This window comes from Gavia stellata, chromosome 29 (assembly GCF_030936135.1).
Source record: "Gavia stellata isolate bGavSte3 chromosome 29, bGavSte3.hap2, whole genome shotgun sequence".
In the NCBI taxonomy this organism is placed as follows: domain Eukaryota; kingdom Metazoa; phylum Chordata; class Aves; order Gaviiformes; family Gaviidae; genus Gavia; species Gavia stellata.
Genome location: NC_082622.1, coordinates 2916426 through 2942731, shown reverse-complemented (window position 1 = coordinate 2942731; position 26306 = coordinate 2916426). Strand labels below are relative to the sequence as shown.

At 43.3% G+C, this 26306-nt stretch overlaps 3 protein-coding genes across 11 annotated transcripts; 1 reads left to right on the top strand and 2 right to left on the bottom strand.

The window, feature by feature from the left end:
- Positions 1 to 1289: 1289 nt before the first annotated feature.
- On the top strand, positions 1290 to 6654 carry ZBTB8OS (zinc finger and BTB domain containing 8 opposite strand). Of its 7 annotated transcripts, XM_009811977.2 has the most exons (7): positions 1290 to 1446; positions 2895 to 2919; positions 3508 to 3629; positions 3863 to 3945; positions 4327 to 4379; positions 4639 to 4675; positions 5392 to 6654. In XM_009811977.2, exons 1-7 carry the CDS (start codon positions 1359 to 1361, stop codon positions 5476 to 5478), a joined length of 495 nt encoding a protein of 164 aa, XP_009810279.2. In that variant the 5' UTR covers positions 1290 to 1358; the 3' UTR covers positions 5479 to 6654. The 7 variants fall into 7 exon arrangements, with proteins under 7 accessions (XP_009810279.2, XP_059686758.1, XP_059686760.1 ...); XM_059830775.1 differs by lacking the exon at positions 2895 to 2919 and having other exon boundaries at positions 1290 to 1450; XM_059830777.1 differs by lacking the exon at positions 4327 to 4379 and having other exon boundaries at positions 5392 to 5485.
- A 2391-nt stretch (positions 6655 to 9045) lies between these two features.
- Positions 9046 to 11737, bottom strand: LOC104252563 (zinc finger and BTB domain-containing protein 8A). Of its 2 annotated transcripts, XM_009814228.2 has the most exons (4): positions 10895 to 11737; position 10299; positions 9666 to 9835; positions 9046 to 9403 (listed from the first exon to the last, which is right to left on the bottom strand). In XM_009814228.2, exons 1-4 carry the CDS (start codon positions 11735 to 11737, stop codon positions 9074 to 9076), a joined length of 1344 nt encoding a protein of 447 aa, XP_009812530.1. In that variant the 3' UTR covers positions 9046 to 9073. The 2 variants fall into 2 exon arrangements, with proteins under 2 accessions (XP_009812530.1, XP_059686860.1); XM_059830877.1 differs by lacking the exon at position 10299 and having other exon boundaries at positions 10780 to 11737.
- Positions 11738 to 19004: 7267 nt separating this feature from the next.
- Positions 19005 to 21390, bottom strand: ZBTB8A (zinc finger and BTB domain containing 8A). 2 transcript variants are annotated; one of them, XM_009817695.2, is made up of 3 exons: positions 20451 to 21390; positions 19778 to 19947; positions 19005 to 19370 (listed from the first exon to the last, which is right to left on the bottom strand). In XM_009817695.2, exons 1-3 carry the CDS (start codon positions 21388 to 21390, stop codon positions 19038 to 19040), a joined length of 1443 nt encoding a protein of 480 aa, XP_009815997.2. In that variant the 3' UTR covers positions 19005 to 19037. The 2 variants fall into 2 exon arrangements, with proteins under 2 accessions (XP_009815997.2, XP_009815998.2); XM_009817696.2 differs by having other exon boundaries at positions 20541 to 21390.
- Positions 21391 to 26306: the final 4916 nt, after the last annotated feature.

The following is a 26306-nucleotide window of genomic DNA, read 5'->3' as shown; positions in this document are numbered from 1 at the left end:
TATTAATTGCCTATAATCACTAATAACTTCCCTTTTTTCCCCAAATTCAGTGCGGCGGTGAGCCCTGCTTGGTACGTAGCTGGTTCTGAACGGCCTGCTGTGGGTAACCTGGCGCGATCTGACTGTCCGCAGTCGAGGCTTAACAGGTTTAAAATCAAAACGTGTGTTCATCTGGGTTTATTCCCTCAGAGGAGCACTGGCTTCTCAATTTCAGGCTTCTCTGTGTAACATACCTAGGTGCTTACCTGAAAACAGAAACTGGAAATCCTGTGTAGTCTTGTTCCTAAGCCTGGCAGTAAGAACCACTCCTGTTTAAAAGTAATCTTGATGATGTAAAATGCTATCTATAAATCTATCATTTGCATTATCTGGGAAGTCTTGGGCTCAGCTGTGGATAAATCTTACAATGTACAAAAATGAAAGGGTGAGAATGGTTATTATATCTAGAAATCTGGGGAGGTGTAGTCTGAGGAAAGTTATTTAGCCTGAAGTTAATCAGGTTCTCCAGTTTCTGTCTGTTAGATGTACAAATGTCAGCTTGTATGAAACTGAGCAACTATTAAGATCTGGTCCAAGAATTAGACTTTTAAATGGGGATTTGATACAGTTCTTTTTTGTTTAATTAAACCCCCCCATTCTGCAAGAAAAGGAACATAGGAAAACCCCTGCACTTGTGTGACAGTCATATTTGCCATGCATATGCTTCTAGGTTTGAAGGCTTAAATACAGTCTCTGTCCTAGGAGAAAAATGGACTTTTCTTCCTAAAGAAAAATCATGTGTAAGGTCACGTCTGGGGGTTTGGAGGTAATGCGTATTTAAGCTTGCTGTGTAATGTAGCAGCGGGCTGAGTACTCCCAGCTGTAAAATTCAGTAGAAGTTACCTGAAGCATGAAAGTTTAATTCATTTTCATTATTACTGTATTTTATTATTTGAGGATGAATGAAATGCTTGGTGTTGTGTACAACACCAAGGAGGAAACATGGTTCTTCCTAGAAGAGGCCAAAGTCCACACTTTCTGTAAGGACTGTAATCCCTTGGCTTCACTGGCTGAACATAACTCATATCAGATAACAAGGCAAGTGGTGTAGGGTTGAACTCGGAACTTCCCCCATCTGCCAGTGACAGTTTTGATAACAAACAACGTAAATGACATGCCTTTAATACCATGTTTTAAATACCTGAGCTTGTCTACAACTGTTACCAAACTGCTATCAAGTGAAAAACCGACCTGAGAGGCAATTCTCCCTTTCCTACCGCAGCATCCCATGGGAAGCCTGGCAGGGCTGACGCTCTCGCGGAGGTGGCCATGTTTCCTACCACCAGGAAGTGAGTGAGTGTTGCTCGAGCCCAGCAGCTATGGCAGCCGATGAGAGGGACTACAACCTGACGGAGGAGCAGAAGGCTATCAAAGCCAAATACCCACCGCTCAATAAGAAATACGAATGTGAGTATTTTTAACGCTGTCCTGACACAGCCCATGTGTGACAATGCAATGGTGAGGGGGAGGGAGGGGATGGAAGCTAGCAGGATATGCTTTTTGGGCACATGGGGGGGGGTTCTTAACGTGCCGGTATTGTGTGTGTTTAGACTGTGGGATGCATCTGTAGTTGAATTAATAGAGATGAGATATCTACAATTTTCTTTATCACAGATAAATGCCTTTGTTGTTATGGGTGCTAAAGAAATCATGGCAGAAGTAAATTAGTTAAGTCCCACCTTGAAAACTTTCCCCTTTCAAGCTATTTCTTAGCAAGGCAGTCTATTTTTCTACCTCTCTTATATAAGAAGAGATATTCAAGAGTGTGTTGGTCTTCTGTGTGGTGTTTTTTCTCCTACATGAGCTACTTAAAGATCATTATCTCTCCCTTTCCCCACCCCTGGAATGTCTTCTAAGAACATGTCAAGCAAGTGGCTGGCAGCCCAAGGGCTAGCTTAAGGCACTCACAGGAGGCCATTCAGTGTCTGACTGTTTTCTGTTTCAACGGTGTCTGTCTGGAGGGGCGGTGTCTATTACTCTGTTAGAATATATATTTTTAGGATGCGTTCAGATCTTTATTTGATAGCAGTGCAGAAATACGGTGACATATTACAATAGTCACACTGTTTCCATAACTGGAAGAGGTTTTATTCTTCTCTTACATCCACTGGAATTTGTTTGCTTTAGAGACCGTTGTTGAGAATCCATTAATAGCGTGTCAACAATCTAAACAGCATCAGAACAATCTTTCGGTTAGAGTGATCATGGTGTGGCATTTATTTTACATCCCAAGTTAGCTCTGTTTCTGCCAACCTGGTATAATTTTGCATTTCTCTCATTCCTCTAAATGAATATAAGTGATGTTCATGTAGAACCTGACACATGCTTGGGATGTTAATCCTACCTTATTAGTGAAGATTGTCTTCTATTTTGTATTACATACTTTTTTTTTTAAATTCTCCTTTTTGCATAATGGGTGTTTTGGGGTGTGGACAGGTACATTTCTTCACTGAGCTAGAAATATTTGCAAATCTCATCCTCTGCATGAATAATTTTCAGTCCTGCAGACTTCCGCAAAAACTCTTTACTCCTGGTTAAAGCTTCTTTTTATTGCAGTTAATCTGTAGAAGCCTGTTGTGTTACAACAGCCGTACCTTGCACACAGTGCAGTACACGTCGGGCACTGACATAATTACATTAAACACTGTTTTCCTGCGTGGCACAAATAATCCAAGATTCCACCTGTGCTAACTTTTTCCAATATACTGGAAAATAGATTATCACTGTTTCACATCTGAAAATGAATGCAAAAAGCTCTTGTTGTAACAACAATATCTGATTTCCTTTTTTTTAATCCTCATTTTTAAAATATGTTTGGTGATGTCATGCCTTTTCTTTTTCCTTCCCCCCCCCAGATTTGGATCACACAGCAGATGTGCAGTAAGTATGGGCAGCTGGGATTTCTCAGTATGACAAACTGATTATTCCTTACACTGCTATAAATCTAGAATACCTGTTGAAGACTGGTTGCAGGTGTACACCTTCTAACTATGAAATGTCACACCCTGGGTTTTTTGATGGTCTACTTTGTTTCTGCTCTTGGGAGAGCATAGAGCCACGTGTTTGGTTTCTTTTCTAATGTAATATTCATATTCCTATGGTGCTTCTGATTAAGCCTCTGTTATTTGGAAATGTCTTGAAATCTCCTTTTAATCTCTTCCTTTTAAACCAAATTTCTTCTGAGTGGTTCACTTTTATAGACATCAATTAGCCGTATTAGGAAAGAACTTTCTTGTTGTCCGGTAAAACATTTATTTTCCATATTCTCCCAAGAAACTCTTCTCACAAACCACAAGAATGAAAATCTTTGTAATCTGCCCAAGTGCATAGGTATGGAAAAGCAAGCATTTTTGTTCATTCACTTCCTCTGCATTAATGCTGATGTTCTGATTTCTCACCTGCGTAATACTTCGGGATTTTTTTTTTTTTTTTTGTTACAGTCTGGTAAATTATCCCATGTCTTTTTAGGCTACATGCCTGGGGAGACACTTTGGAAGAAGCATTTGAGCAGTGCGTTATGGCCATGTTTGGCTACATGACTGACACAGAGACCGTGGAACCTGTGGATACCGTAGAGGTAGAGGCAGAAGGTAAGGCTGCGTTGACTTTTTATGTTGGAACTGTATGAACCCTGAAGGAGAAGGGTACGAAAATTTTCAATCTTTAGATGTAGTTTTGTTGCAGTTAATTAAAATCTAATTAAGCATTGCTAATCTGAATCTCCTAATACTGCAGAAGCTGTACACCTGACACACTCTTAAAAACGTTTGGGTGTTCTTGCTGAGACTATCAACTGATTATCTTCTCTGCTTCAACCCTGCAGGACATGACATGTTGTCTCTTCTCTTCCACTTCTTGGATGAGTGGCTGTATAAATTCAGTGCTAATGAGTTCTTTATACCCAGGGTAAGTGTTCTGGTTTGTTCCTTCTCCATTTGTAGGTCGAGGCTATTCTCTGATAACACCAGCTCTGAATGCAATGTTACTTTAGGAAAAAAAGGGACACAACAGATCACTTAAGCACAACACATGGAGAATTGAAAATACCAGGGCAGAAAGACTTGAGAAACAAATTGTTAAACTTTGGTTCCACAAACACCAATCATTAGCTGCTATTATAAGGTGGGGGCAGCTCTGCTGCCTGCATGTTCCAAGTAGCAGTCTACCTCTGCTTTTAGATTCCATTTAAACAGTGGAATATAACCCTGGTAAATGTGATTTACTGAGAATTTCTGCCTGAAGATAGGAGATGTTACTGACATATTTCTCCTCTCACTTTCTCTGCAGGAGGTGAAAGTGCTTTACATTGACCGAATGCAATTCAAAATAAGATCAATTGGGTGAGCTTAAACAATCAGTTGAGTGATTAATATCTTTACTGAAAACGCACATATTGCCTTCAGAGTAACCGCTCTGAAATACCGTGATGTGCTGGAGTTCACTGATGCTTTCTAAAAAGTGGATTGTGGACTTCTTTTTTTCTTCCTTTGAGGCTTTAAATGAAAATCTCGCTGTCCTGTGCTCATCAGTGAAACTAATTATAACATTTGATAAATATTACCAAAATTCCAACCACCTCTCTTCTTTTTGCCTTTAAAGGTGGGGAGAAGAGTTCTCTTTACCCAAACACCCTCAGGTATGCAGTGCTTCATCTGTACATCTTTTACATTTTAGGGGTAAGATGGGGAGGTGTGGTGTCTTTTAAATCAGACCTCTTAAGTTCTCAAGAGATCCAAGTACAAACATATCTGAACGGTATCAGAGGCGCTAAGCTTAAAATCTCACTTTCTGCCTGTTTTTTTGTGAATACATTCCTGAAACTGTTGACCTGAGCAGCTGATCCTTCCTCTCAGCACTAGCAAAACTCAACAGTTAGCTTCCTTTTTGTGATGCTGATAACACCGTCAACCAATCGATATTCAGAATGTGTACGTGGGTTTGGTTTTCACACTATTATCACAGCTTTTTGCTTAGTCAGTTACTGCCTTTTTTTCCCTAAAGAATTACTAGAAGCAGATCTTTATCTCCCCGCCAGCTCTTTAGCTATGACAGTATTAGCATAGCAGATGTTGATGTTCTGTCAGAGGTAAGAGGAGGAATTTGTAGTATTCAAGAGGTAATAATAAAATAAGGGAAGAGTTACTTATTCACTATTTGGCCTGGCCAAGTCCTTGCCATTAATAAGCCAACTTTCTTATTCATCGGAACAAATACAGTTACAGCTTTTGGGGGAGAAAAAACTATCAAACTGGATAGCATTTGTAGAAGGTGATAAATACTGTGATGAAGGTGATGAACTGCTACAAGGGATGTAATTTAGAAAATCCATGGTTTTATGTCTTTTCTCTCTAGGGCACAGAGGTCAAAGCCATAACTTACTCGGCAATGCAGATCTGTGAAGACGAAAAGCCAGAAGTCTTTGTCATCATTGATATTTAAAGGAAGAAAAGTGTGATCAAGTGGATACTTGTCATTAGCTGGCAAAAGTCCCTTGAAAACTGTAATCCCTGTGGAAGTAACTAAGGAATTGGCCAATTCAAGTCATAAATTGAAGGGAGTGATTGCGGGGAATGTCAGCCTCTGTTCTGACTTGAGGGTGGTGAGACAGAGAAATACCTGCATGCCAGGAAAAAAAGAACTAGTTGGGGTTTGGGGAATGCTGAGAGGAAGAAAGAGTGTTGTAGGGGTTGAAAGTCTCTCAGAAATGCTAGTGGTCAGCTTTTACGGCTGATAGATGTGTTAGGTGCTGAACTAAACAGACAAATTAGTGGAGCTGCTAGCTAAAAATACTACTTTTTTTGTAGGATGGCAGGAGGTAATGTTAATCTACATGATTTCATTTGCAGATTTAAGTGTTCTAATTCTGAGGTGACATCCCTCCTCCGTATTATATACAGGGTCCAAAATATCTGTAGTGGGTTGGATTTAATGTAGAATCATTTCTGTTCAAAGGACATTAAGAAAGTATACCAATTAAAAAACCAAACCACCACACCTTCTAGACTACTTTAAAGAAACAAAAAGACCATGCCAGCAGGTGGTGCTGAACTGCTGTAAATAAATTTCCACATGAAATCCTAAAGCATGTGACCATGTACATGGAATCCTAATAGCACCTATTATCACCCTAAAAAGTAGGCAGTTTTGCTGCCGCCGTAGAAGAGGATGCACCAGGTTCTCTGCGGGTTCACTCCCAACTATGTCTTGCGAAAGCTGATTCTGTTCTTTCAGGAAAAGACGATTTTGATCAGCTGCTTTGTCTTCCTTTAGAAAGGACAATTCATTCATGTCAAAGGATTATGGACTTCAGTTCACTGAATCAGAATTAATAAAAAATAATCAAAAATGTGGGGTTTTTAAAATCACAGGACAGCAAATGTGCGTTACCGGCCACTGCTATTTAAATGTGAGAGGGGCACAGGGAGTACGGGACCCTCGGTGCTGGCCTGAGCGGCTTTTTTTACTGTAAACGCTGCAAGTGCCTCAGCTCTGGAGGTAGTGTCTCATCTGTAATTTGTGGTAAAGTCATCTTAAATGGATCTGGTTTTGTTTCCATATTGTGAAGATTGAGGGATAAAATCCCTTTTATTTTTTGAGAAAGCTTCAACGCCGAAATAAAACTCAGACTCAAAAGATTTAATGGATTTGTGTGAATAATTTTGGCCTGTGGATTTCTAACACTAACAAATTACATTTGTGCTTTGTTCTTTGCTACGGTGAGCAGACTTTTTTGTAAGCAAGAATGACTATACGCCTATTTGATGGTACAAAAACGATTTTCACGCACTGGCTTTCCTTCCCTCCTCAGGAGGAGCCCCAGGGCTCCACCACATGCCCGCTACGGCGACAGGCCGGACACAGCCGCGCTGTGGAGGAAGAGCGAGGCCTGCGCTGCCGGCCTCCCCTCAGCACGGCAAACCGCCTGACCCACCGGCAGCTGAGGGCCACGGCGGGCGGGCGGGCGGGCGCGCACTGCCGCCGCCGCCGCCCCTCATCCGGGCAGAGCGCGGCTACCGCCCCTCAGCAGCGGCTTTGACACCTCATTGGCTGGTTGGGTCAGGCGACTGGAATTAGCCAATCAGGCGTCGAGTTGAGGCGGCTTTGTTCTCCACAGAGGCGGAGGAGGCAGCTGGCGCCGTCGGGGCTGAGGGACGGCGGGGCTGAGGGACGGCGGCTGGGGAGTCCTTTCCTTTTGCCTGGCCCTCTAAAATGGGAGAGGAGAAATTTATGTAGTTAAAATGTAACTTTGTAGACGTGCTGAGATGTCCTGTGTGTACCATCAGTCACAGGCTGTAGTAACGCAGTAAACTGCTTTGCTTTTAGAAATGGTGACAGGAACTTGATAGAAAAACATTTGGAATTAACTAAGTAAGTGTTAGTCATCTATTTTTTTTCAGTATTTATTAAGTACTTATTACAAAACAGGCCTTAAATTCACCTTGTTCCATTTCCACAGCTGTGGGAGCGACAGGTTTTGGCTAGCAGCCTGTTCCCTGGAAGAAGCTCTCTTCTCCCACAGCCTTACAGGAGCCCCATTGCTGGCTGTAACCTCTCGCTGAGCTGGGGCCCACTAAGAGAATTAACTACCTGGAAGTGGTTAATTCAAAAACATGCTTAAACTACAAACCCTTCTTTTCTTGCTGTTAGTTGAGCAAGGTCTGTAGGCTTGCTCTGTTCTCACTTTTCCCTAGGTATCTGTCAATGGCAACTATTGGAGACAGGGAGAACCTTGATGTGAATCAATATTGCTGTTTTCAGATCCTCTAGAAGGAATTTTTGCTTGCTTGGCAGTAACCTCAGGCTACAGCTTCTGCTAACAGGAAAGGAAACAGCATAAAATGAGACGTGAATCCAAACAGTGGCTCTTTATCAAGTGTATGTACTGTGAATGCCATTCTCTGCTCTCAGAATGTTTCTTCTATACATTCTCTCTGATACTTTTTTCCCAAATCATTTTAGTACTAGGCATTTTCAGTTTCTGTAGCAAGTGGAGGTTCTCTGACCCAAATGCCTGGGAAAAAAATATGATTACTAAAAAAGTCAAAGAGACTCCAGAATTACAAAGTTTGCTTAAACTCTAAGGGAAATTGTCTTACAAATGTTTTCATGCTGTCAAGCAGCCTTAAGCATCCTAAATTTATACAAGCAGGAAAGCCTTTCTAAAGCAGCTCCATGATCTAAGTCACAAGTGTCCCATTGAAATTAAAGGGACTCATCCTCTTTATAATCTTAGCATAAGACAGACAGGAGTTTAAGCAAATCTTGCACCAGTCCTGAAAAAAATGGAAAAAAACCTGACAACTGTACTTGCAGTGATTGCACTTTTATTTCCTTGGAACCATGTTAGTGTATCTTTGTTTAAGATTCACAGTACAAAAACACTGCGTATCTGAAAAGGCAAACTCATACTATCCAAGTGCACTACAGATGCTCTGTTCGTTATTCTACTCTGTATGGCTGTGTGTATTCTTTAAAACCATTCATGCTTTTCTGAACTATAAGAAGCAGTAAGCTCAGAAAACAAAGCTCTCGTAAATAGGTTCTTCAGCAGGAAGAATTCCACTTGTTTTCTCTACTCTTTTCTTATGAAGTTTCTGAAGTGTATATACATGTTAATTACAGTGTCAACAAAAATGTGTTTTCCATGTCTCAGCTGCTTACTTTTGTAAGACTTTTTCAAAGCAAATGATCGATCTTTGTTTTTCAAAAATCTATATAGTGTAGAATCTTTGTAGAACTGTAAAATGGTTCACACTTTCATTAAGAACAGGAGCTCTGAGCAAGTCTTTGATGAAATATAAACCAATTCTTCTAAATAGTTTCCAGATAATAAGTACTTTCTGGATGATATTTAGAAGCAGTTACAGTGTTGCATATCTGCAAGTACAAAACAACTTGTTTGTAGTCCATATTTTGCTTCTCATAATAGAATTTTAGCAGTATTTAATTTTAATGAAAGTAATAAACCAGCATTAGTTGGTAGGACACAAGTCATTTAATCTTGAATACAACAGTAACAAATACACAAATATATCTACCTAAGATTTGGTTTCACCTTTTCGTCTACCTCATCTGGAATATCATCATTAACGTGTCGGACAACCAAATTATACGGTTCTTCCTCCATTGTCTCTTCATCTGATTTCTGTTCCTCCTCCAAAGCCCATTTGGAACGTTTGTTTCCCGTGGAGGAGACAGGAGAATGTTCTGCATCTAAATCATCAGGGATGCTGTCAAAACTAGCTTCTGCTAGACACTTATGGCACAGTCTGTAGCGTCTTGTTCCTTGCTGAACAACACATCCTGTTAGGTCAGTTACGTGACGCTTGCATTTTCTGCAGATCAGTTTGCCAGCTTGATGTATCTAAAGAGATTTAAAATTTGAAAACGTCAGTGTTCATCCAAAAGCAGATTTTTTTTTTTTTTTTTAGAAAAAGAAAATTCACCAAATCATTCTATAAAATGAAATTTAAAATATAATTTGCCAATTTAAATAATGAATAATTAAAGTTGATGTGCAGCTAGGAAGCTTTTCTGGTATTAGTTCTGGAAATGACCGAAACAGCTGGTACCAATGACAGCTTGCGGTGTTTTTCTAGGCTGAATCTCCAACTGAAATGGCGTACCGTTTGGAAGTGGTTACGTAAATGCTCCAGTCGGGTGAACCTTTTCCCGCACGCTTCGCAGGGGTACGGTCGCTCCCCTGTGTGACACCGAAGATGCCGCTTCAGGTCTGCTCGTCGTTTCACCGTGTGCGTACAGAAGGGGCATTTGAAGCGCATCCGAGGTAGGTCATCTGTTACAGAGAATTACAGGTAAGATGTCAAATAGCAGTAGTCTTTCTTTATGTACTAGTTTGATTATTTTTCAGCTTAAATAACCAGCATTTTTCCTCTGATCTGTCACTAAATAGGAAAAATCCCAAAATATAATCCCCCAAACCCAGTATTTCTTATTGAATGTGTTAAATGGGCATTTGATAAGGTATTCTTTCTTACTCAGCGTACTTTTTAGACATACAGATTATCATAAATACATAGCTGTAATATACAGTCATCATACCTGCCTCTTCCATCAGCTAGTAATTCATAGCTTTGACATTTCTAATCTCTATGTAATAGACTAGGATCCCCAAAGTCTTAAAAATATGCAATAAAATATAGGTACATTAGTTTCCAAAGGAATGCACATAAGAATACACCCATCAACTTTATTCCCCCATCTCAGGCACATTCTGTCAGTCCATGGAGAGCTTAGACCCTTTATGTAGTGTGGCCAAACCCCCACCAGGTTTGGGCTGGTTTGGACCCCAAGGGAAATGCAGCGTTCTGCCAGCAACAGGACCGTCTCTTGTGAAGGACTTAGCTTGGATTTAGGTTGCAGGCCTCTGTCGCTGCCAGCTATTAGGGACGTTACAAGAGAAATTCAGTCCTTCGTGTCCCCAAGTCAATTACAGCTCTTGAGGCTTCACTAAAATCCACGTGGGTGCAAATAATCTAGCATGCATTGTTTTAACTTTACAGAATACCCAAGTCAAGCTCTCTGATTCTAATTCTCATGCCCTGTTCTGGCTTCAAAGTCTCGCGTTCTGTTAAGCACTGTAATCGAGTAGATCAAGAAAATACTCTGCAACTCTAGGCATCATTTTGGTTTTCATGCAGTCGTACAAACTCTCTCTAAAAAATCATCTGAATTCTTCCAAATAAAGACAAACTTTGCAAAACCGTATGTATTTTTTACCTTCGTTCCAACTACTCATTACACCTAAAATTGTGGGCATTGAGGTGTACAGTTCCTCTGCTTTTAATTCCATGAACTCAGGAGTTCTTGAAAGTTCTTGTTCTAACTGAGCGACCGACCATCTCTTCGGTATCACTTCCGTTTCGTTGTTATATCCGTAATCATCGTGATCAACATCATTCTCGGCATCAAACTCAACCTCCTCTCTAACCCGAGAGATGTGGCTGGACTCTGACGCGCTGCAACCTCCGCCGGCCCGCTCCGCTCTGTTCGATTTACACTGTGCGAAATCGCGGGTCTGTGACAGTCCGAGGTGCTTTCGGCGCTTTCTCGTTGAGCCCTGTTTTCTGCCTCTTTTCGATAGCTGTGTTTCTGCCCGCTGGAGAATCACCTGTGAGGACAGATAGCTGCTGTAAGCGCTCCAGGAATTTTCATTCACCGTGTTAGTCTTTTCATCCGGGATTGAATAGGAACGCCTGGGGTTGCTCTTTGCTTTCCTTCTCGACCGATAAAGAGATGGATGGGCGGGTTCGCTGTTTGCGCTTTTGGCTGAAAGGCTGAGGTAATGATCCTTTTCCTTTTCATTAATATCCAGTGAGGACTTAATGAACGTCTTACAGACATTAAGAATATCTGTCATCTGCAGATAGCTAGCAGCTGACATTACTTCGATCACATTTTGACCGGTTAAAGACAATATGCCCGAATACACAAAGTCCAGGATAACCATAAATGTCTCTGGAGAGAAGACCTCAAAAGTAGCTATTGTCGGCTGGCTCGTCTCCTTCGAGCTCTGCGACAGGAGCATTTTGAAATAGCCGCTGCTGGCAAACAGCACATTGCGATGTGCCTTGAAGACCTTTCCCTCCACCAGGATATTGCAGTCACAGAACAAGTCTTGCTTCCGTTGTTCGTTTAGCTGCTCCAGGAGGTGAAACTGGTGAGAAGAAATCTCCATTCCAGTCAGGGAGTAACAGCAAGGCTTGCTCTAAAGTAAAAACCAAGCATCATCTGTGACAATCTAAACCAGTGTTGCTGAATCCTATTTTAAAGGGATGAGCTCTATTTTTAAAAGCATGAAAATCATGCATGTTATCACATTCCCAAAATACCTCCAAACTCCCTACCCCGCATAACAACACCAGCAAAGAAACTTCACAGCTCTGAAAGAGGTGCAAAGATGCCTCAGCGGCATTACTGCACCTCCTAAAAGAATTAGGATTACATCGACGAAGACGTTAGCGGTTCAGAGGCTGAGAAAAAGGACTTGGCCCTTCTGCCGTGGGGAGCGCCACGGCTGACGAGAGACCCCGCGCCCCAGACTCGCCCGCTGTGGGCACGGCCGCTGCCACCGCGCATCGGGGCCGCACACGAAGGCGGCGGCCGCAGCCCGCCCGGCCCGGGCTCCCCCGGCATTGGCGGGGGCCGCCGCCACTCACCCGCACGCCCGTCCGAATTGGTCGCTCGACCGCGGGGAGCCCGGGACGCCCGACGGCGCCGGACCCGCCTGCCAAGGCGCGGAGGCGCCTCCTGCCTTCGCCAGCGGCCGCCCGCACTCCCGGGACCGCGGCACTGGCGCGCGCCAGCGCTCCCCTCCGCCGGGCAGGGCGGGGCCCGACCGGGCGCGCAGCCCGCAGCCGCCCGCGTTAGCGGAGCCCGAGCTGCTGCTCCGCGGCAGCTCCCCGGTGCCGGGCGCCCGGCGTGGCCCGAGCCGCGCCCGCCCCAGCTGCCCGCAGCCTCCCCGCGCTGGCAGCGCCCCAGCCGCCCCCTTGCGCGGCCCCTCTCGCCGCGCACCCGCCGCCCGCCCCTGCTCCCGCGCAGCCCCTTTGTTGCCGCGCCCGGGGCTGCAAATGGCGCCCGCGTAGGACGCTCTGCAGCCCCAGCAACGATCGGCTCCGAGGGGCAGCGGCCAACCGGCCGCCGCGCACGGGCCCCGGCGCCCCCGGAGACCGCGGAGCCCGGGGCCGTCCCTCGCAGCAGCCCACTGCTGGCCGCCTCCAGCCCCGACGCCCGGTCCGACCTATCGCTGTGTGGCACAACCGCCACTCACCGGCTGGGTCCTGCGGGCGGCTGCCGCCGAGGCGAGAGGAGCGGGCGGTGGATGCGGGGTCCCCGGCCCCGCGTCGGGGCTCGCGGTGGCTGAAGGCGACGCGCTGGTCCCGCAGCCCCGAGCCCTGGAAGCCCGAACGTGAGAGAAACAAAAGGTATTTGCTGACGTGGGCGTTGGACAGAGACGCCCGAGGGCTGGGGACACAATTAAAGGGGCAACGCACCGATTGCAGGCGCAGCCCAGCGGCTTCCTCTGCCTGATCGCCCCGCACTCGGGGCTGCTCGCCTCTTCCCACACCCACATGCTGCCCGGGAGGCCCGCTGCCTTACCGCAGACAATGCATTGCTATTGTTAAAGGCCAGCATCTTTGTATGTGGAAGGAAGGCGCCACCTGAATGGGCAATTCTGTAGTTCTGTGGCGTAGGATATATTACATTACTCAGTATAGCAATGTTTTTATGGGAAAGTTTCGTATTCAAACAATGGAGATAATCCTAAACTAAAGGACTGCAAGTGGGAGTGCAATACAACAGATTATCCTTTTTTTTACCTTCTGTGTGGAAAAAAAATCAAATTAGGATGTCAGAAGACAGGACACTTTCAATCTTGTGCCTGTTAGAAGATGAGACACTTTCAATCTTACTCCTCGACATCATTGAGTACTTTTGAGAAGGAACCTCTGCAGGTCATCTGGTAGAGTCCCATCCTCAAAGCAGGCTCAGTTAGAACACGGAAAAAGAACAGTTCCCATTTCCACAGTAAAAAGTTTCAGGTTTGAGCGTGGCGGAGAACTTCATTAGCGTTTGATTTAGTACAACAGCCAAACCAAGGTACAGCAATCCTTTTCCTTCCACTCCTCCCAGTTTTTCCTTACAGAATTTTTTGTTCTGTGTTGCTACTATGTTTAAAATTCTTGATGCTCCAAAGAAGGCGCCGCTCTTCATTTCAAGAGTTAAATATGAGGAAAAGTTAGCTAAGTCCAGTATGGGAGGTTTCTTAAATTAAATAGCATAGAAAATATTTCTTAACTAAATGGTATTATAAGCTTTTCTTAGTAACTTACCAAATTATACCTGTCACTCAGCAGACATACCGGCTGTTGGTACACATTTATACCTAATGGGAAAAGTACACTGGAAGTCTGGAGGCAAGGACTGGATGATTATAAGATCCTTTTCTTCAAAACTCAACCTTTGGCCAGAATTAGAGAAATTTTCTTCTATTTCATTCTCGTACATGTTGCCTTCCAACTAATAATAAGCTTCTAACTGACTTCTGACTTTCGTGAGATGTTCCAGAAAAATCAAGAAGCAAGTGTTGGAATGCCTGTACTAGAATATTGAACTATTACAATTTTGCTGTACTTACTCATATAGAAACAATAAAAGGAATACAGAATTAACTATTTGGACTCTCTTTGGATTATAATTTACATTTCTCTATGTTGCAAATGGTTAGAAGTCCCCAGTGACAGCCTGACCAGATCACATAGATACTGGCCTCAGCAGTTCACACTGAAGTTCCTTATGAATTTGTAAACTCATTAAATAAATCCTAAACGCATGTGCTTATTCCAGTTTGACTGCTGCTATCTTTAACCTCAAGGCTTTGATTAGGTCCATCTAAATAATAAATGGGGCTGAAGATACAGTGGTGTTAGCCCCTGGGTAGGCTATCTGAAGTTCAAAGCCAAGTATTTCTGCAGACTAAGAGACCAAAATACAAGAAAGGTGGACATTGGCAGGCCTAGGTAATGCGGTAATGTCTGACAGTGACCAGATGCTTCAGGGAAGAAATGTATATTCCATAATTTTATATCCAACAGAGAATTTTTTTTTTCTAAGTTATCATTGAAAAGTTAAGAGGGATCCCAAAATCCTGGAGGATGGAGCATGTCTTCTGAAGAGTCAGGAGTAACGGAAGGATGATACATGTAGCAGTTAGTGTCAGTGCTCTGCTAGAGATGCGTGGGCTTATAGATGTTTTGAAAGCTCACACTAAATCAGTATTTTTGCCTTTTTTTTTTTTTTTATCTCAGTACTTTAGAACTGGAATAGAATATATGCTAAAAGATTGGAAAGGGAGATTAATTCTGAGGTTGGTTTTGGGGGTCTGCTTTTTTTTTTAATTGAAAAAAACCCAAACCGCACAGTTGAAACTTTAAGATAAGGACAAGTGTCATTTTTTTGGGATAGTAAATACAGAAGTTTAGATAATTTAATGGAAAACAAAAAAATGGGATATGATGTGAAGGAGAAAAACTAATCAAGTATCACACAAGTCATAGATTTATATGGCAGGTAGAATTCTGTAAGAAATACCTTAGAAAGAGAAATGTTTTTTAATTTGCTGTTTCAGCCTTTGAAAGGATGGCAAGATAGTTGTCAGAAAATAAGGATAGTTAAAGGTGAGACACTAAACAGAGGATGAGGCATCTATGTCTTCACGCTTGGCCATGGTTTTGTGAATGCAACAATAAACACAAGCCAAGCAAAAAGAAGCAGGCTTTCAGCGACACGGGACAGACCGAGAAGAGAAAAGGACAAAGACACTAGGACTGCACAGAAAGTAGAGGTATACAAGAGCAACGTCTCTTGAAGTGGACATCCCTCCAATGTTAAGTCAGATGAAACAGGGAATGGAAAAGCAAATGACAAGAGAGTGATGTATTGAAAACCAGTGAATAATCAAAACATGCATTAAGTAGTATTTAAGAGCATTCAAAGCAACATGAAGAAGATGAAAGTACAAGGAAAAAATAAAAAAAAAAAAAAAGCAAAAAACAGTTTGAGAGGAATCATAGAACTGCTGATCATGGGGGAGCTGTGAATGTCTCTAGTCCCACCTCCCACAAGAAGGCAGCCAGCACCGAGAGGAGATCAAGATCAGATCAGCCATGGCTTTGTCTAGCCAAGGCCGCTTTCTGAACAGCCCGTTCCAATGCTGCACTACAATTTACACCTCTCAGACTGTGACTTGGATGTACAGAGACTGGACAGAAACAATCTGAATGGATCAGTATTAGCAGAAGTCTGTACAGTTCCATACAGCCGTCTCTAGCATTTAAAGCTAAAATCAGCTGTCCTACTTGTAACCTGGCAAAGTTCTAAAAGCAACACGTTCAAATCAGTTATTGTCAGGCAAATTAAATTCTGTGGAAACAACCCTATATGGTCGTTGCTTTCCTCCTTGAAAAGAACGAAAATGTTACTTCTGCTAATGAGTGGTATGTGATCCTAACAGAAATATGACAAAGACAGTCATCAGAGGCAATGCAAGCAGATGAAAAAAACCCAAATAGGATTACTTTCATTTAGAGAAAAACAAGCAAAATATATGACTGGCTATGCAAAATGAAGGACGTAGAAAATAGAAGGCACTTAACATTTATCTTGTGTTGCAATACAAAAATAAGGGAACAACAACTGAAATTAAGGCAACAAATGTAAAAATGGTAACCTTTGTAAAATACAAAACATAATTGACCTGTGGGAATCGCAGTCTTGAGCTAAAACTCCAAGCTTAATAAGATACTTTAAAAATGACTACAGATATCTAGTTATGCTACTGTGAATAACAATAATGTATAAAAACAGTAAAAACCGTCGTTTGCCAGGCAAATGAACAATCTGCCTGTATTTAAAACGTAAATGTCTTCACATGGATAGATTGTTCCATTTGCCCATTTATAGCCACTTCACATCTTTTTCTGAAGCATCTGGTCCTCAGCATTCTTAGATTTACGGTATCTAATTAGATTGAGTATTGATCCAAAAATCCCCTTGCTTCTAAAAGAGCCCCCAAGTATACAGATACACTTAACAGTCTCACCTTTACAGTTGGCAGCTAAGATTTCAGGCCTAGAGTGACACTTTATTTTCCCTTCCCCATCCCCAAACACACACACAGACTAATCCCAGCCACTTTTTATTCTGGGACAGCAGGCACTGATACCTAGAATTTATTGCGCATACTGTTTAATGTAAAGGGAAACGGAAAAATCTATCAAATTTGATTTCAGCAAGCATTTTCTCTTGAAATTTTATCAAAGTCATTCCATATTCTTTTATATATTTCTTTGTTCTATGTTTAGTTAAGGTTGCTCAGGAATATTTTAGCCATTTAATAACAGGCATTTTAGGAGTAGTAAGGTCCAAGAAATTAACCAGCTGTTTTCACATCCAGTCCATTTTGTGGACTGCTGACCAAAGACTAACATAAAATCGAGACAAGTGTAAGTCTTGTTTGGAAAAGATGTTTTCATATGGGTCATCAGAAAGCTTTGTAAGTTCCCCCCTTCTGCCCCCCTCCCCAAGTCTAAGCCAATGGACCATAGTTTTTGTAGAAGCAATAAAACGCCACTTCTCGTCTCCTAAGAACATACAAGCAGGCTGCTTCTTGACAGCCCGGCATGTTTTGAGGGCAAGAGCGCTTAATGCTTACACCGTGAACTTCGTAGGAAGTGCTCAAGCTGTCATTTAGGAAACCTGTAGGCTGGCCATCTGCAGTCTGGAATGAAAAGGCTGCACTCTCCAGTAATGATGATACTAATAAGGCTATACAGTTTTTACACAAATAAAAATAAAATAGTGACTTTTTAGCTGTCCCTGGGAAGGAGATTATATAGTATATATATTGGATTGTTCTGTAATTAATCCCGGGTTTCAGCCAAACATGCTTACAAAGTCATAAAAAAGAAAAAAAAAGTTTTTCTAAGCCTATACCCATGGAGTTCAATGATCACAGGATGAAGACTGTATTAATACTCAGGTCTGTCCAAGAAAACACAGAGTGGAAGCACCCCAGGAGCATACTTCTGCTCCTCTCCTGTTTACAGTGCTGGTTAAGATAAACTCATTAAGTAACAAAACAAAGTGGCTTATTTTGTTATAGAAGTAAACTTTCTTCACCATTACCCATCTCATCTCTTGTAGTCTAATTGTAGGTGAAATTACACAAATATCATGTCTAGACCTTCCAGTACATCTTGTTCTCATTGGCATATAGTACAGATTGAAAAAGGTTCAAGTATGTTCTCTTGGTGACCGAATGACTTTGGGAATATATAAATTGAAAATGACTCCATCTTAAAACTCATCGGTTTAAATTGAGTACAGGTCAATACAAACAAGAGTCGTCAATGGTTTCAGATGGAAAATCTCATCAGTTCTATTTCTAATGATATAGTATATATACTGTACAAATTGTTCTGCCACTGTTATTGGCAAATAAAACAGGGGACAAAGAGAGAAAACAACAGCTAAAGTACCCTGTAAGGGTAGTTTCATTCACGTTGGCACGGAGAAGCTGACACTGCCACTGGCAGTGCTGTGGATGCAGGGCTACCAGTCACGTCAGTCTGGCACTTTTGAGAGGTTTAAAAAAAAAAAAAAAAAAAAAAAAAGAGCATTTTACTAGTGCTTATTAAAACATAGCCCAGTCTGAGTACCCAATTTTCAGAACAAATAAAACATCTACTGGCATCAATCAATGATCCATATTTGTAATCATTTTATCTCTGATGTGTTGACTAGGACTAGCATTCATGTGTTTATTTTCTTGTAAAGAAATAAGTCTTGAATGAATGATCTGCTAAAGATTCTCCTTATTCTAACAAATTTTACAAGAAAGTGCTTTTCCAGACGAATGTGCTAAAACATTTTTATACGCCTTTTCTTAATTAGCTGCCTTTTTCCCCTTATCATAATATGAAGACTTCATGAAATTTCGTGGAAGATTATCTTCATTTCTGAATACTGAAGAGAGGTTTTCTTTATATTCTGGTGTGTGGGGTATTTATACTTTGTTTATCACCAGATGATATTACATATAAACCCCACATCTCTACAAGTTTAAAAAGTGGGCAGTTTACAGTGCTGTGTCACTTTTTTAAAGTATTTAGACCTCACTCCCTTGAAAGAGGTTTTGAAAAGTGACCCATTTGTCTGCTATAAAACGTTATCCATGTAGTACTTCAGTTTCCTTGTTCATCCATTATTTCATTTCAGGATGGATTCTTTCTAATGAAGCAAAGCATGGGTATTCTGGTAACAAAACTCAGAATGGACTCAACAGCATGTCCATAAATACATGCAAGTCTGGACCTGTTCAAGAGAAACCAGTGTGTCTCTGTACGGTCACAACAGGCTGGGCAGAGGGCTTATGGTCAAGACAGTACATTCTCCCTCTCACAATTCATGTCTTGCAACTACCTAATATTTGGTTTTACTTCCTTTTCGTCTGCTTCATCCTCACTGTCATCAACTTGCTGAATGACCAAGTCGGTTGACCCATCCTCCACAATCTCCACATCCGATCTGTTGTCTTCCCCGTAGTGCCACCTGGAATCCTTATCCCCATCCTGTGGGAATTCAAGGGGTGCTTCAGCCTCCAAGTCAATGCGAATACTGTCTATGCCAGCTTCAGCCAAGCACTCATTACAGAGTCTGTAACGTCTTGTCCCCTCTTGGACCACTTGTCCTGTTAGCTCAGTCACGTGGCGTTTACACTTTCTGCAGATAGGCTTACAGGCCTGATGAATCTGGGAAAATCAAAATGAGTACATTTGACAATGTATCCACAAAGAAGTGGTTTTTAAGATGACAAAAAGTAGGGATGGAGTAGTGTCAACTGGTAGCATTAATTCATGTCGAGAGATAGTCATCAAACGTTAAAAATGAATCAATCACAGGCGCTTTAATTGCCCACTTAAGCTCTACTACAGGACTTGCATAGCGCAGTACCTTTGCGAGCCATCAATTAACAAAGAAATTCATCCCCTTTCATACAAATTTTGCTTCAAATCGACTTCAACAAAACCAGATTAATTTTCTATTACCTCTTCCTTACGGGAGTCAATAGATCAACCAGATACACTTGTACTGTGTTTAATTATACTGAGAGAGACTTACACGTTAAACAAATCATGCAGTTACTAAAAATACATACTGTTCGAAAATGGCTACTTAGGTGATCTAGCCTGCTAAATCTTTTCCCACATGCCTCACAAGGGTAAGGGCGCTCTCCTGTATGGCAGCGAAGGTGACGCTTTAGGTCTGCTTTTCTTTTCACCACGTGAGTGCAGAACGGGCACTTGAACCGCATCCTGGGCAGATCATCTGTTAGGGAATAAAGTGATGAAAAAAAAAAAATTAAGTCATAACATATCTAGTCATTTAATGCTCTAGGAAAAGGCATTCCATGCGCAGAATAGAAAAATCACTTTTTTTAAAAAAAATATTATCATAGGTCTTTTCAAGCACAAATATCTTGTGTTTTCCTGTAAATTACACAGGAGTGCAACAAAGGAAAAGGAGTGGACCATTAGCTATATTAAAATGAGCTTAAAAATATCCCAAAAGATCACAACTTAAATTTGCAAGATGAAGCTGTAGAGACACTAAAGTTTATGTATTTTGAAAGGCTAGTTTTAATAAACCAAGTACTTCAATCATTCGCAATTATTAAAAAATAAGAGTTCAACTTCCCAAACTTACACTTTGGGATAATACAGATGTCTTTTTGGCAACTGTACACCCATTCAGTAAAGCACGTTTCCTCATGGACAGAGCAGACAATTCACAGAGGACTGCGCACCTACAGCATTAAAAACGACTCTTACCTTCGGCCCAGCTGCCCATGACACCTAGAATGGAGGGCATGCTCGCGTACTGCTCGTCTGCTTTTGAAGACTTCGATTTACTAGAAGAACGGGGTGACTCATGCTCCTGCTGTGACACAGCCAAGCTCCTCGGTATCACGTCAGACCCTTGGCCGTACTGGTATCCCACGTGTGGAGATTCAACTTCTGCTTCAATCTGAACTTGCTCCTCAGACTGAGCGATATGGCCCGCGGGCTCGGCAGCCCTGTCCTCCAGTTTGCTTGATTTATAGTGAGGAATGTCAGAAGGCTGCTGCAGTCCCAGGTGCCGGGATTTCTTTATGGAATCCTGCCGTTGCTCATGTTTGGACAGCTGCTGCTGGGCATTTCTTTGAGAAGTCGGGTAGTAGCTGAAATTGCTCCACGCGTTTCCGCCCATCATACATGTCCCCTGGTCTGGACTTACGTGCGGATGCGGGGGGCTGCTTTCTGCCCTCCAGCCTGCGCTGTACAAGCAGGATCGGTCCACGCCGTTTGAATTTACATCTTTGTCTGACAGACTGAAGTAGCGATCCTTCTCCTTCTCACTGATGTCCAGCGATGACTTAATGAACGTTTTACACACGCTGATAACATCGGTCATCTGCAGATAGCTAGCAGCTGACATGACTTCGATGACATTCTGACCGGTGAGAGACAGTTTCCCTGAATACACAAAATCTAGAATAACCGTAAATGTGTCAGGAGAAAATGCCTGGAAAGTAGCTGTCGTCGGCTGGCTCGTCTCCTTCGAGCTCTGCGACAGGAGCATTTTGAAATAGCCGCTGCTGGCAAACAGCACATTGCGATGTGCCTTGAAGACCTTTCCCTCCACCAGGATATTGCAGTCACAGAACAAGTCTTGCCTGCGCTGCTCATTTAGTTGCTGCAAGAGGTGAAACTGGTGGGAAGAAATCTCCATTCCAGAAAAGATGAAATGAAGCGTCGCTCTAAAAAAATACAGAAAATAGTTAAGACTTCAGTGTCGTGCAACTCGGCCAAAAATGTCAGACCCAATTTTACAGGTGTCTCCACAAATGATCTAATTTATTTAAATCTATAAATACATTTAAATTACAATATGCACAACCATGCATTCTTTTTCCAAGAAGGAAGGAGTGATGAAAAAGCCAAATAAACCCGTACACGTTATTCGGCAGAGACGCGTGCGCTACAGCTCGGAGCATCTCCTTCCGAAGGATGCGGGACGGGATTGTGCGATTCGCTGGCAGCTGCACAGCCTTCAGACATTCTCCGTCGAGACGCGGAGCCCTCCAGCAGCTGCGGCTGAGGACCGCGTCGGCGCCTTGAGCCGACGGCACCGCATCGCCCCGGCCCGGCCGGGCTCGCACCCTCCCCGCCGAAGGGGCCAGAAATGGGACCCGGCGGCCGAGCCCCTGCGGCCGCAGCCCGCCCGGCCCGGGCTCCCCCGGCATTGGCGGGGGCCGCCGCCACTCAGCCGCACGCCCGTCCGAATTGGTCGCTCGACCGCGGGGAGCCCGGGACGCCCGACGGCGCCGGACCCGCCCGCCAAGGCGCGGAGGCGCCTCCTGCCTTCACGGGCGGCCGCCCCCGCTCCCGCCGCCGGGTCCACGGCACCGGCGCCCGCCAGCGCTCCCCTCCGCCGGGCCGGGCCGGGCGGGGCCCGGCCGGGCGCGCAGCCCGGTGCCGCCCGCAGCCGCCCGCGTTAGCGGAGCCCGGGCTGCTGCTCCGCGGCAGCTCCCCGCCGCCCGGTGCCGGGCGCCCGGCGTGGCCCGAGCCGCGCCCGCCCCAGCTGCCCGCAGCCTCCCCGCGCTGGCAGCGCCCCAGCCGCCCCCTTGCGCGGCCCCTCTCGCCGCGCACCCGCCGCCCGCCCCTGCTCCCGCGCAGCCCCTTTGTTGCCGCGCCCGGGGCTGCAAATGGCGCCCGCGTAGGACGCTCTGCAGCCCCAGCAACGATCGGCTCCGAGGGGCAGCGGCCAGCCGGCCGCCGCGCACGGGTCCCGGAGACCGCGGAGACCGCGGAGCCCGGGGCCGTCCCTCGCTGCCTCTCGCACCAAGGCTCGCTCCGGGGCCGCTTCCGCCCCCAAATCCCAACGCCCTGTCTGGCCTGCCGGCGTGCTGGAGCCGCCACTCACCGGCTGGGTCCTGCGGGCGGCTGCCGCCGAGGCGAGAGGAGCGGGCGGTGGATGCGGGGTCCCCGGCCCCGCGTCGGGGCTCGCGGTGGCTGAAGGCGACGCGCTGGTCCCGCAGCCCCGAGCCCTGGAAGCCCGAACGTGAGAGAAACAAAAGGTATTTGCTGACGTGGGCGTTGGACAGAGACGCCCGAGGGCTGGGGACACAATTAAAGGGGCAACGCACCGATTGCAGGCGCAGCCCAGCGGCTTCCTCTGCCTGATCGCCCCGCACTCGGGGCTGCTCGCCTCTTCCCACACCCACATGCTGCCCGGGAGGGGATGTGGTGCCCTAGATGCTTCCTTCTCACACCTTTATGTACAGCAGGGGCCTTGATGACCCAAATCCTCCTTTAACGCGCCTGCAGCTTCCTCAAAAGGAGATGTAACATCTTTTTTATTATTATTTTTTTTCTGTTCATATATCTTATCTTCTGGAAAAAAATACGTCTGAAATCCTAGTACCTGAACCTCTCACCTTCTCTCACTCGAAGTTTGGTGTCTTTCTCCTTCCTCTTCTTGCCACCAGGGTCTTTTCAGTGCTCTTGACACCCCAGTTCTTTCTCACGAATATTTGTTTTCCCATGGGAGCCATCCTGCCTTGGCTGTATCCTTTGTGTCCTTTTTAGCCTTCCCTTCCATAAACTTAGGACTTTCCATCTTGAAACAATTTACGTTCCTTTCCCCACTATAGCAAAATGGAAAAGACACCTAAAGACTCTTCCCTCTGAGAGTTAGAAACATTGTCCCAGTATATCAGACACATTATTCATACTCAGTTTATATCCATTTATATTGTAACAACATTTTTCACCAGCTTGATTCCCCCTTTTTAATAAACATCCAGTTTTGTAGATTCCATCTTGTTTCAAATGCAGGCCATGCTTTTAAAATCTTTCATGAGACCCATTCTGCTTGCGTAAGAATCCCCTCTGCACCTGACCAGCTTAAATTAATCATTGTTGAACATGAAAACGATTGGAATTTACACAGTATTTCACATGAACCTTTTCAGTCCACTGGGCAATGGTGTTAATTATCAACTGAAAACATTTTGATCTGATGTACCTATAACTGACCAGCCTTTTCCAGCCATGTCACGTTGCTGGTCCGTAGTCATCCTCTGATCAGCATCACCTGCAAATTTAATGTAATTTATCTTGCTTTTACATCAAAGTCTAAAGAGTGTAATAGCAAAACTGATTCCCAAGTCAGCCCAGAGGACCATTAGCATCTTTGTCCTTGTCGTTCCCCTTTTGGGGTAATGCAATGCAACCCTAGCACTCAGCTTCTCACAGCTCTTACCATTAATTAATAGTGCACACCTGTGTGTTGACTAGTGTATGCAGCCCACCGTCACTCATTCCAAAGCACGTACAGAGGAACGGTTCAGAGAGGGAAAAGGGAAACGATAAAAGTCTGGCACAGCTTTGTACAAATGTCTGTAGAGTGAGAGATATCCAAAGTAGGGGAAAAAAGGGAGCAGGTGAGATAAATGGAAATCTAGAAAATCATGAGAGGATCAATAGTGACCGTTCACTGCTTATTCCAGCACAAGAGGAAGGCGATAGCAGGTTAAGCTAGCAGGTGGCAGGGTCGCAGCAAACCAGAGGTTCTGTGCATAACGGAACCGCTCGCCAACTGCTGTTGTGGATGCGAAGTGTTGTCAGTGTTACAGGGCTATACTAGATGTGGTCATGAGAGAGACTTGAGAGCTACGTACAGAAATGTCCTGTGACTTCATAAGTCCCCAAATCACAAATTGTAGGAGACTGGAAGAGTATTCAGGTAAAAATATTGCTTGTCGTATTCTTCCGTAGAGCGACTGATTTTGACTCAAAAGTCTCGAGTTGGCAATAAAATAAAATCTCTGAAATTCCCCAACTAACCTAAACTTTCAATTACTGATTCTGGTATTGAGAAATAAAGAAGACAAACAACTAAACTATCACTTAGATTGTTTAATATAAACCAGAAAATTTATTTGCAGTATCAGGTTTTAATACTGCTTGAACTCCTTCCTCTAAAGTTTGATTTTGCCTGTCAATTCAACTAAGTAGCACTTCTTTTTATATAACATTCTACATATTTTTTTAGATCCATGCCCAAATTATTTCATCTGCTGAAAACTTCCTTTTGAAAAGAACTGTTTGTAGGTATTTGTTCTGTTTGCCTTAGCTGACTTTGCAGGTAATTGGTACTTTCACTTGTATATCAGAGAGCACTCCGCTTGGTAGTTTGTATCAATATTAATAGGACCTCAAGGGTTCTCCATCTGCTAGGAACAGTTAATAGAATTTAAAAAGTAGAAAAAAAAAATGCAGTGGTATCTAGAGTAGCTTAATTAGAATTTTTAAAGATGTTGTAAGTGCTTTACTTGGAATACTTCAGAAACCTTGCCCACAAGTGCTCGCTGCAGCTAGGAACGGCCACAGAACAGACTTTGGTTTTCTCATAGGTAGCGACTGATTTCGTCCTGTTTTGCACTATAATACATCACAAACAATCCACTGATTCTAGAAGTGCATTTAGTTGTTTAATCTAGTCCTTTGTTCTGTAATTTCTAAATTTTAGAGTTACTGTTTCTAGTCAAGAAAGTTCCACTTGAAGTTGAGATAGTGGTTGGAGAGTTTATCCAATGGGAATAAACTTGGCAACTGTGTGGAAGAGGTGCTTCTCACAGCAACAGGAGGAGTGTCCAAAGCAAGGCTAACAGTCTGCTTTTCAGAGAACAATTTACAAATTACTTCAAAAAATGACATTGTTAGTGCTGATACAAAAAGTACTAGCATAAACTTTGCATTGTCTTATCTGGGTTTTGGTAACCAAATATAACTCACAGTAACACCAGTTAAAAGATTTCAGTTTTCCTTAAAACAGATGTTTCTGAAAAATCACAGACTTCAGTTCTGGTATGTTTTCTGACTTTAAATATATAGTGATATTTCTTCCCAAAGGAAACTCAAGAGCGTATACTAGAACAACTGAACTACCATAGTTCAAAGACTGACATGCATTGATTCACATGATTAATTTGTTGGGAGTTGCAGCGGATTTTTTCCAAATATGTGAGTAAAGTAATATGCATTTACCAAGGGGTTTATTTTAAATTTTGAAAATATAAGTAAAATTGCGTATAACCCTGGGCTAAAGCAACACAATTTCTTTCTTTTATCTACCATTGAAGAAATAGCTGCTGGTTTTTTCCATTAGATCAGAAACGTACCATACTTGGGGAGTTAATTAGTTGCCCTTTTTTTTTTTCTTGGCACTGGGTCTAAAAATGCATTTAATGAGAAAATGTGAACAGCAGGAATTTTAATCCATGCTCTTGCAAAAATTGTTGCTTTTAAAATAGTGTTATACCTCTTAAAGTAAAAGTCATTTTCTGAGACCATTTTGTTTGTTTAAAAGCTTTTGAGAAAGTTTGTGTGACATAAAAATATATATATTTTTAGTAGTTCATAGGTGAGTTGCTAAATCATTCCATGTCAGGAAACTTTGCAGAGTTACAGGACCTAATGCCTTGAGGAATACAAAGTATGCAAGATAAGACCATATCCCCATCATGATGAAAGAGCTTTTTAAGTTATGCAGGCAGGGTCTGGAGATAGGGGAACCATAAGCAAGGTTCCAGAAATGAATTAAGAATGAGATTACAATTTTCATCTAATACACTGCCAGCT

Excerpts from the sequence above, each read along its gene's own strand:
- ZBTB8OS (XM_009811977.2), top strand. The coding sequence starts at position 1,359 with ATGGCAGCCGATGAGAGGGACTACAACCTGACGGAGGAGCAGAAGGCT. Across the intron at positions 2,920-3,507 it reads GATCACACAGCAGATGTGCA|GCTACATGCCTGGGGAGACA; the intron begins GTAAGTATGGGC and ends ATGTCTTTTTAG. Across the intron at positions 3,630-3,862 it reads CGTAGAGGTAGAGGCAGAAG|GACATGACATGTTGTCTCTT; the intron begins GTAAGGCTGCGT and ends TCAACCCTGCAG.
- LOC104252563 (XM_059830877.1), bottom strand. The coding sequence starts at position 11,737 with ATGGAGATTTCTTCTCACCAGTTTCACCTCCTGGAGCAGCTAAACGAA. Across the intron at positions 9,836-10,779 it reads AATGAGTAGTTGGAACGAAG|ATGACCTACCTCGGATGCGC; the intron begins GTAAAAAATACA and ends TCTCTGTAACAG. Across the intron at positions 9,404-9,665 it reads TACGTAACCACTTCCAAACG|ATACATCAAGCTGGCAAACT; the intron begins GTACGCCATTTC and ends AAATCTCTTTAG.
- ZBTB8A (XM_009817695.2), bottom strand. The coding sequence starts at position 21,390 with ATGGAGATTTCTTCCCACCAGTTTCACCTCTTGCAGCAACTAAATGAG. Across the intron at positions 19,948-20,450 it reads CATGGGCAGCTGGGCCGAAG|ATGATCTGCCCAGGATGCGG; the intron begins GTAAGAGTCGTT and ends ATTCCCTAACAG. Across the intron at positions 19,371-19,777 it reads TAAGTAGCCATTTTCGAACA|ATTCATCAGGCCTGTAAGCC; the intron begins GTATGTATTTTT and ends TGATTTTCCCAG.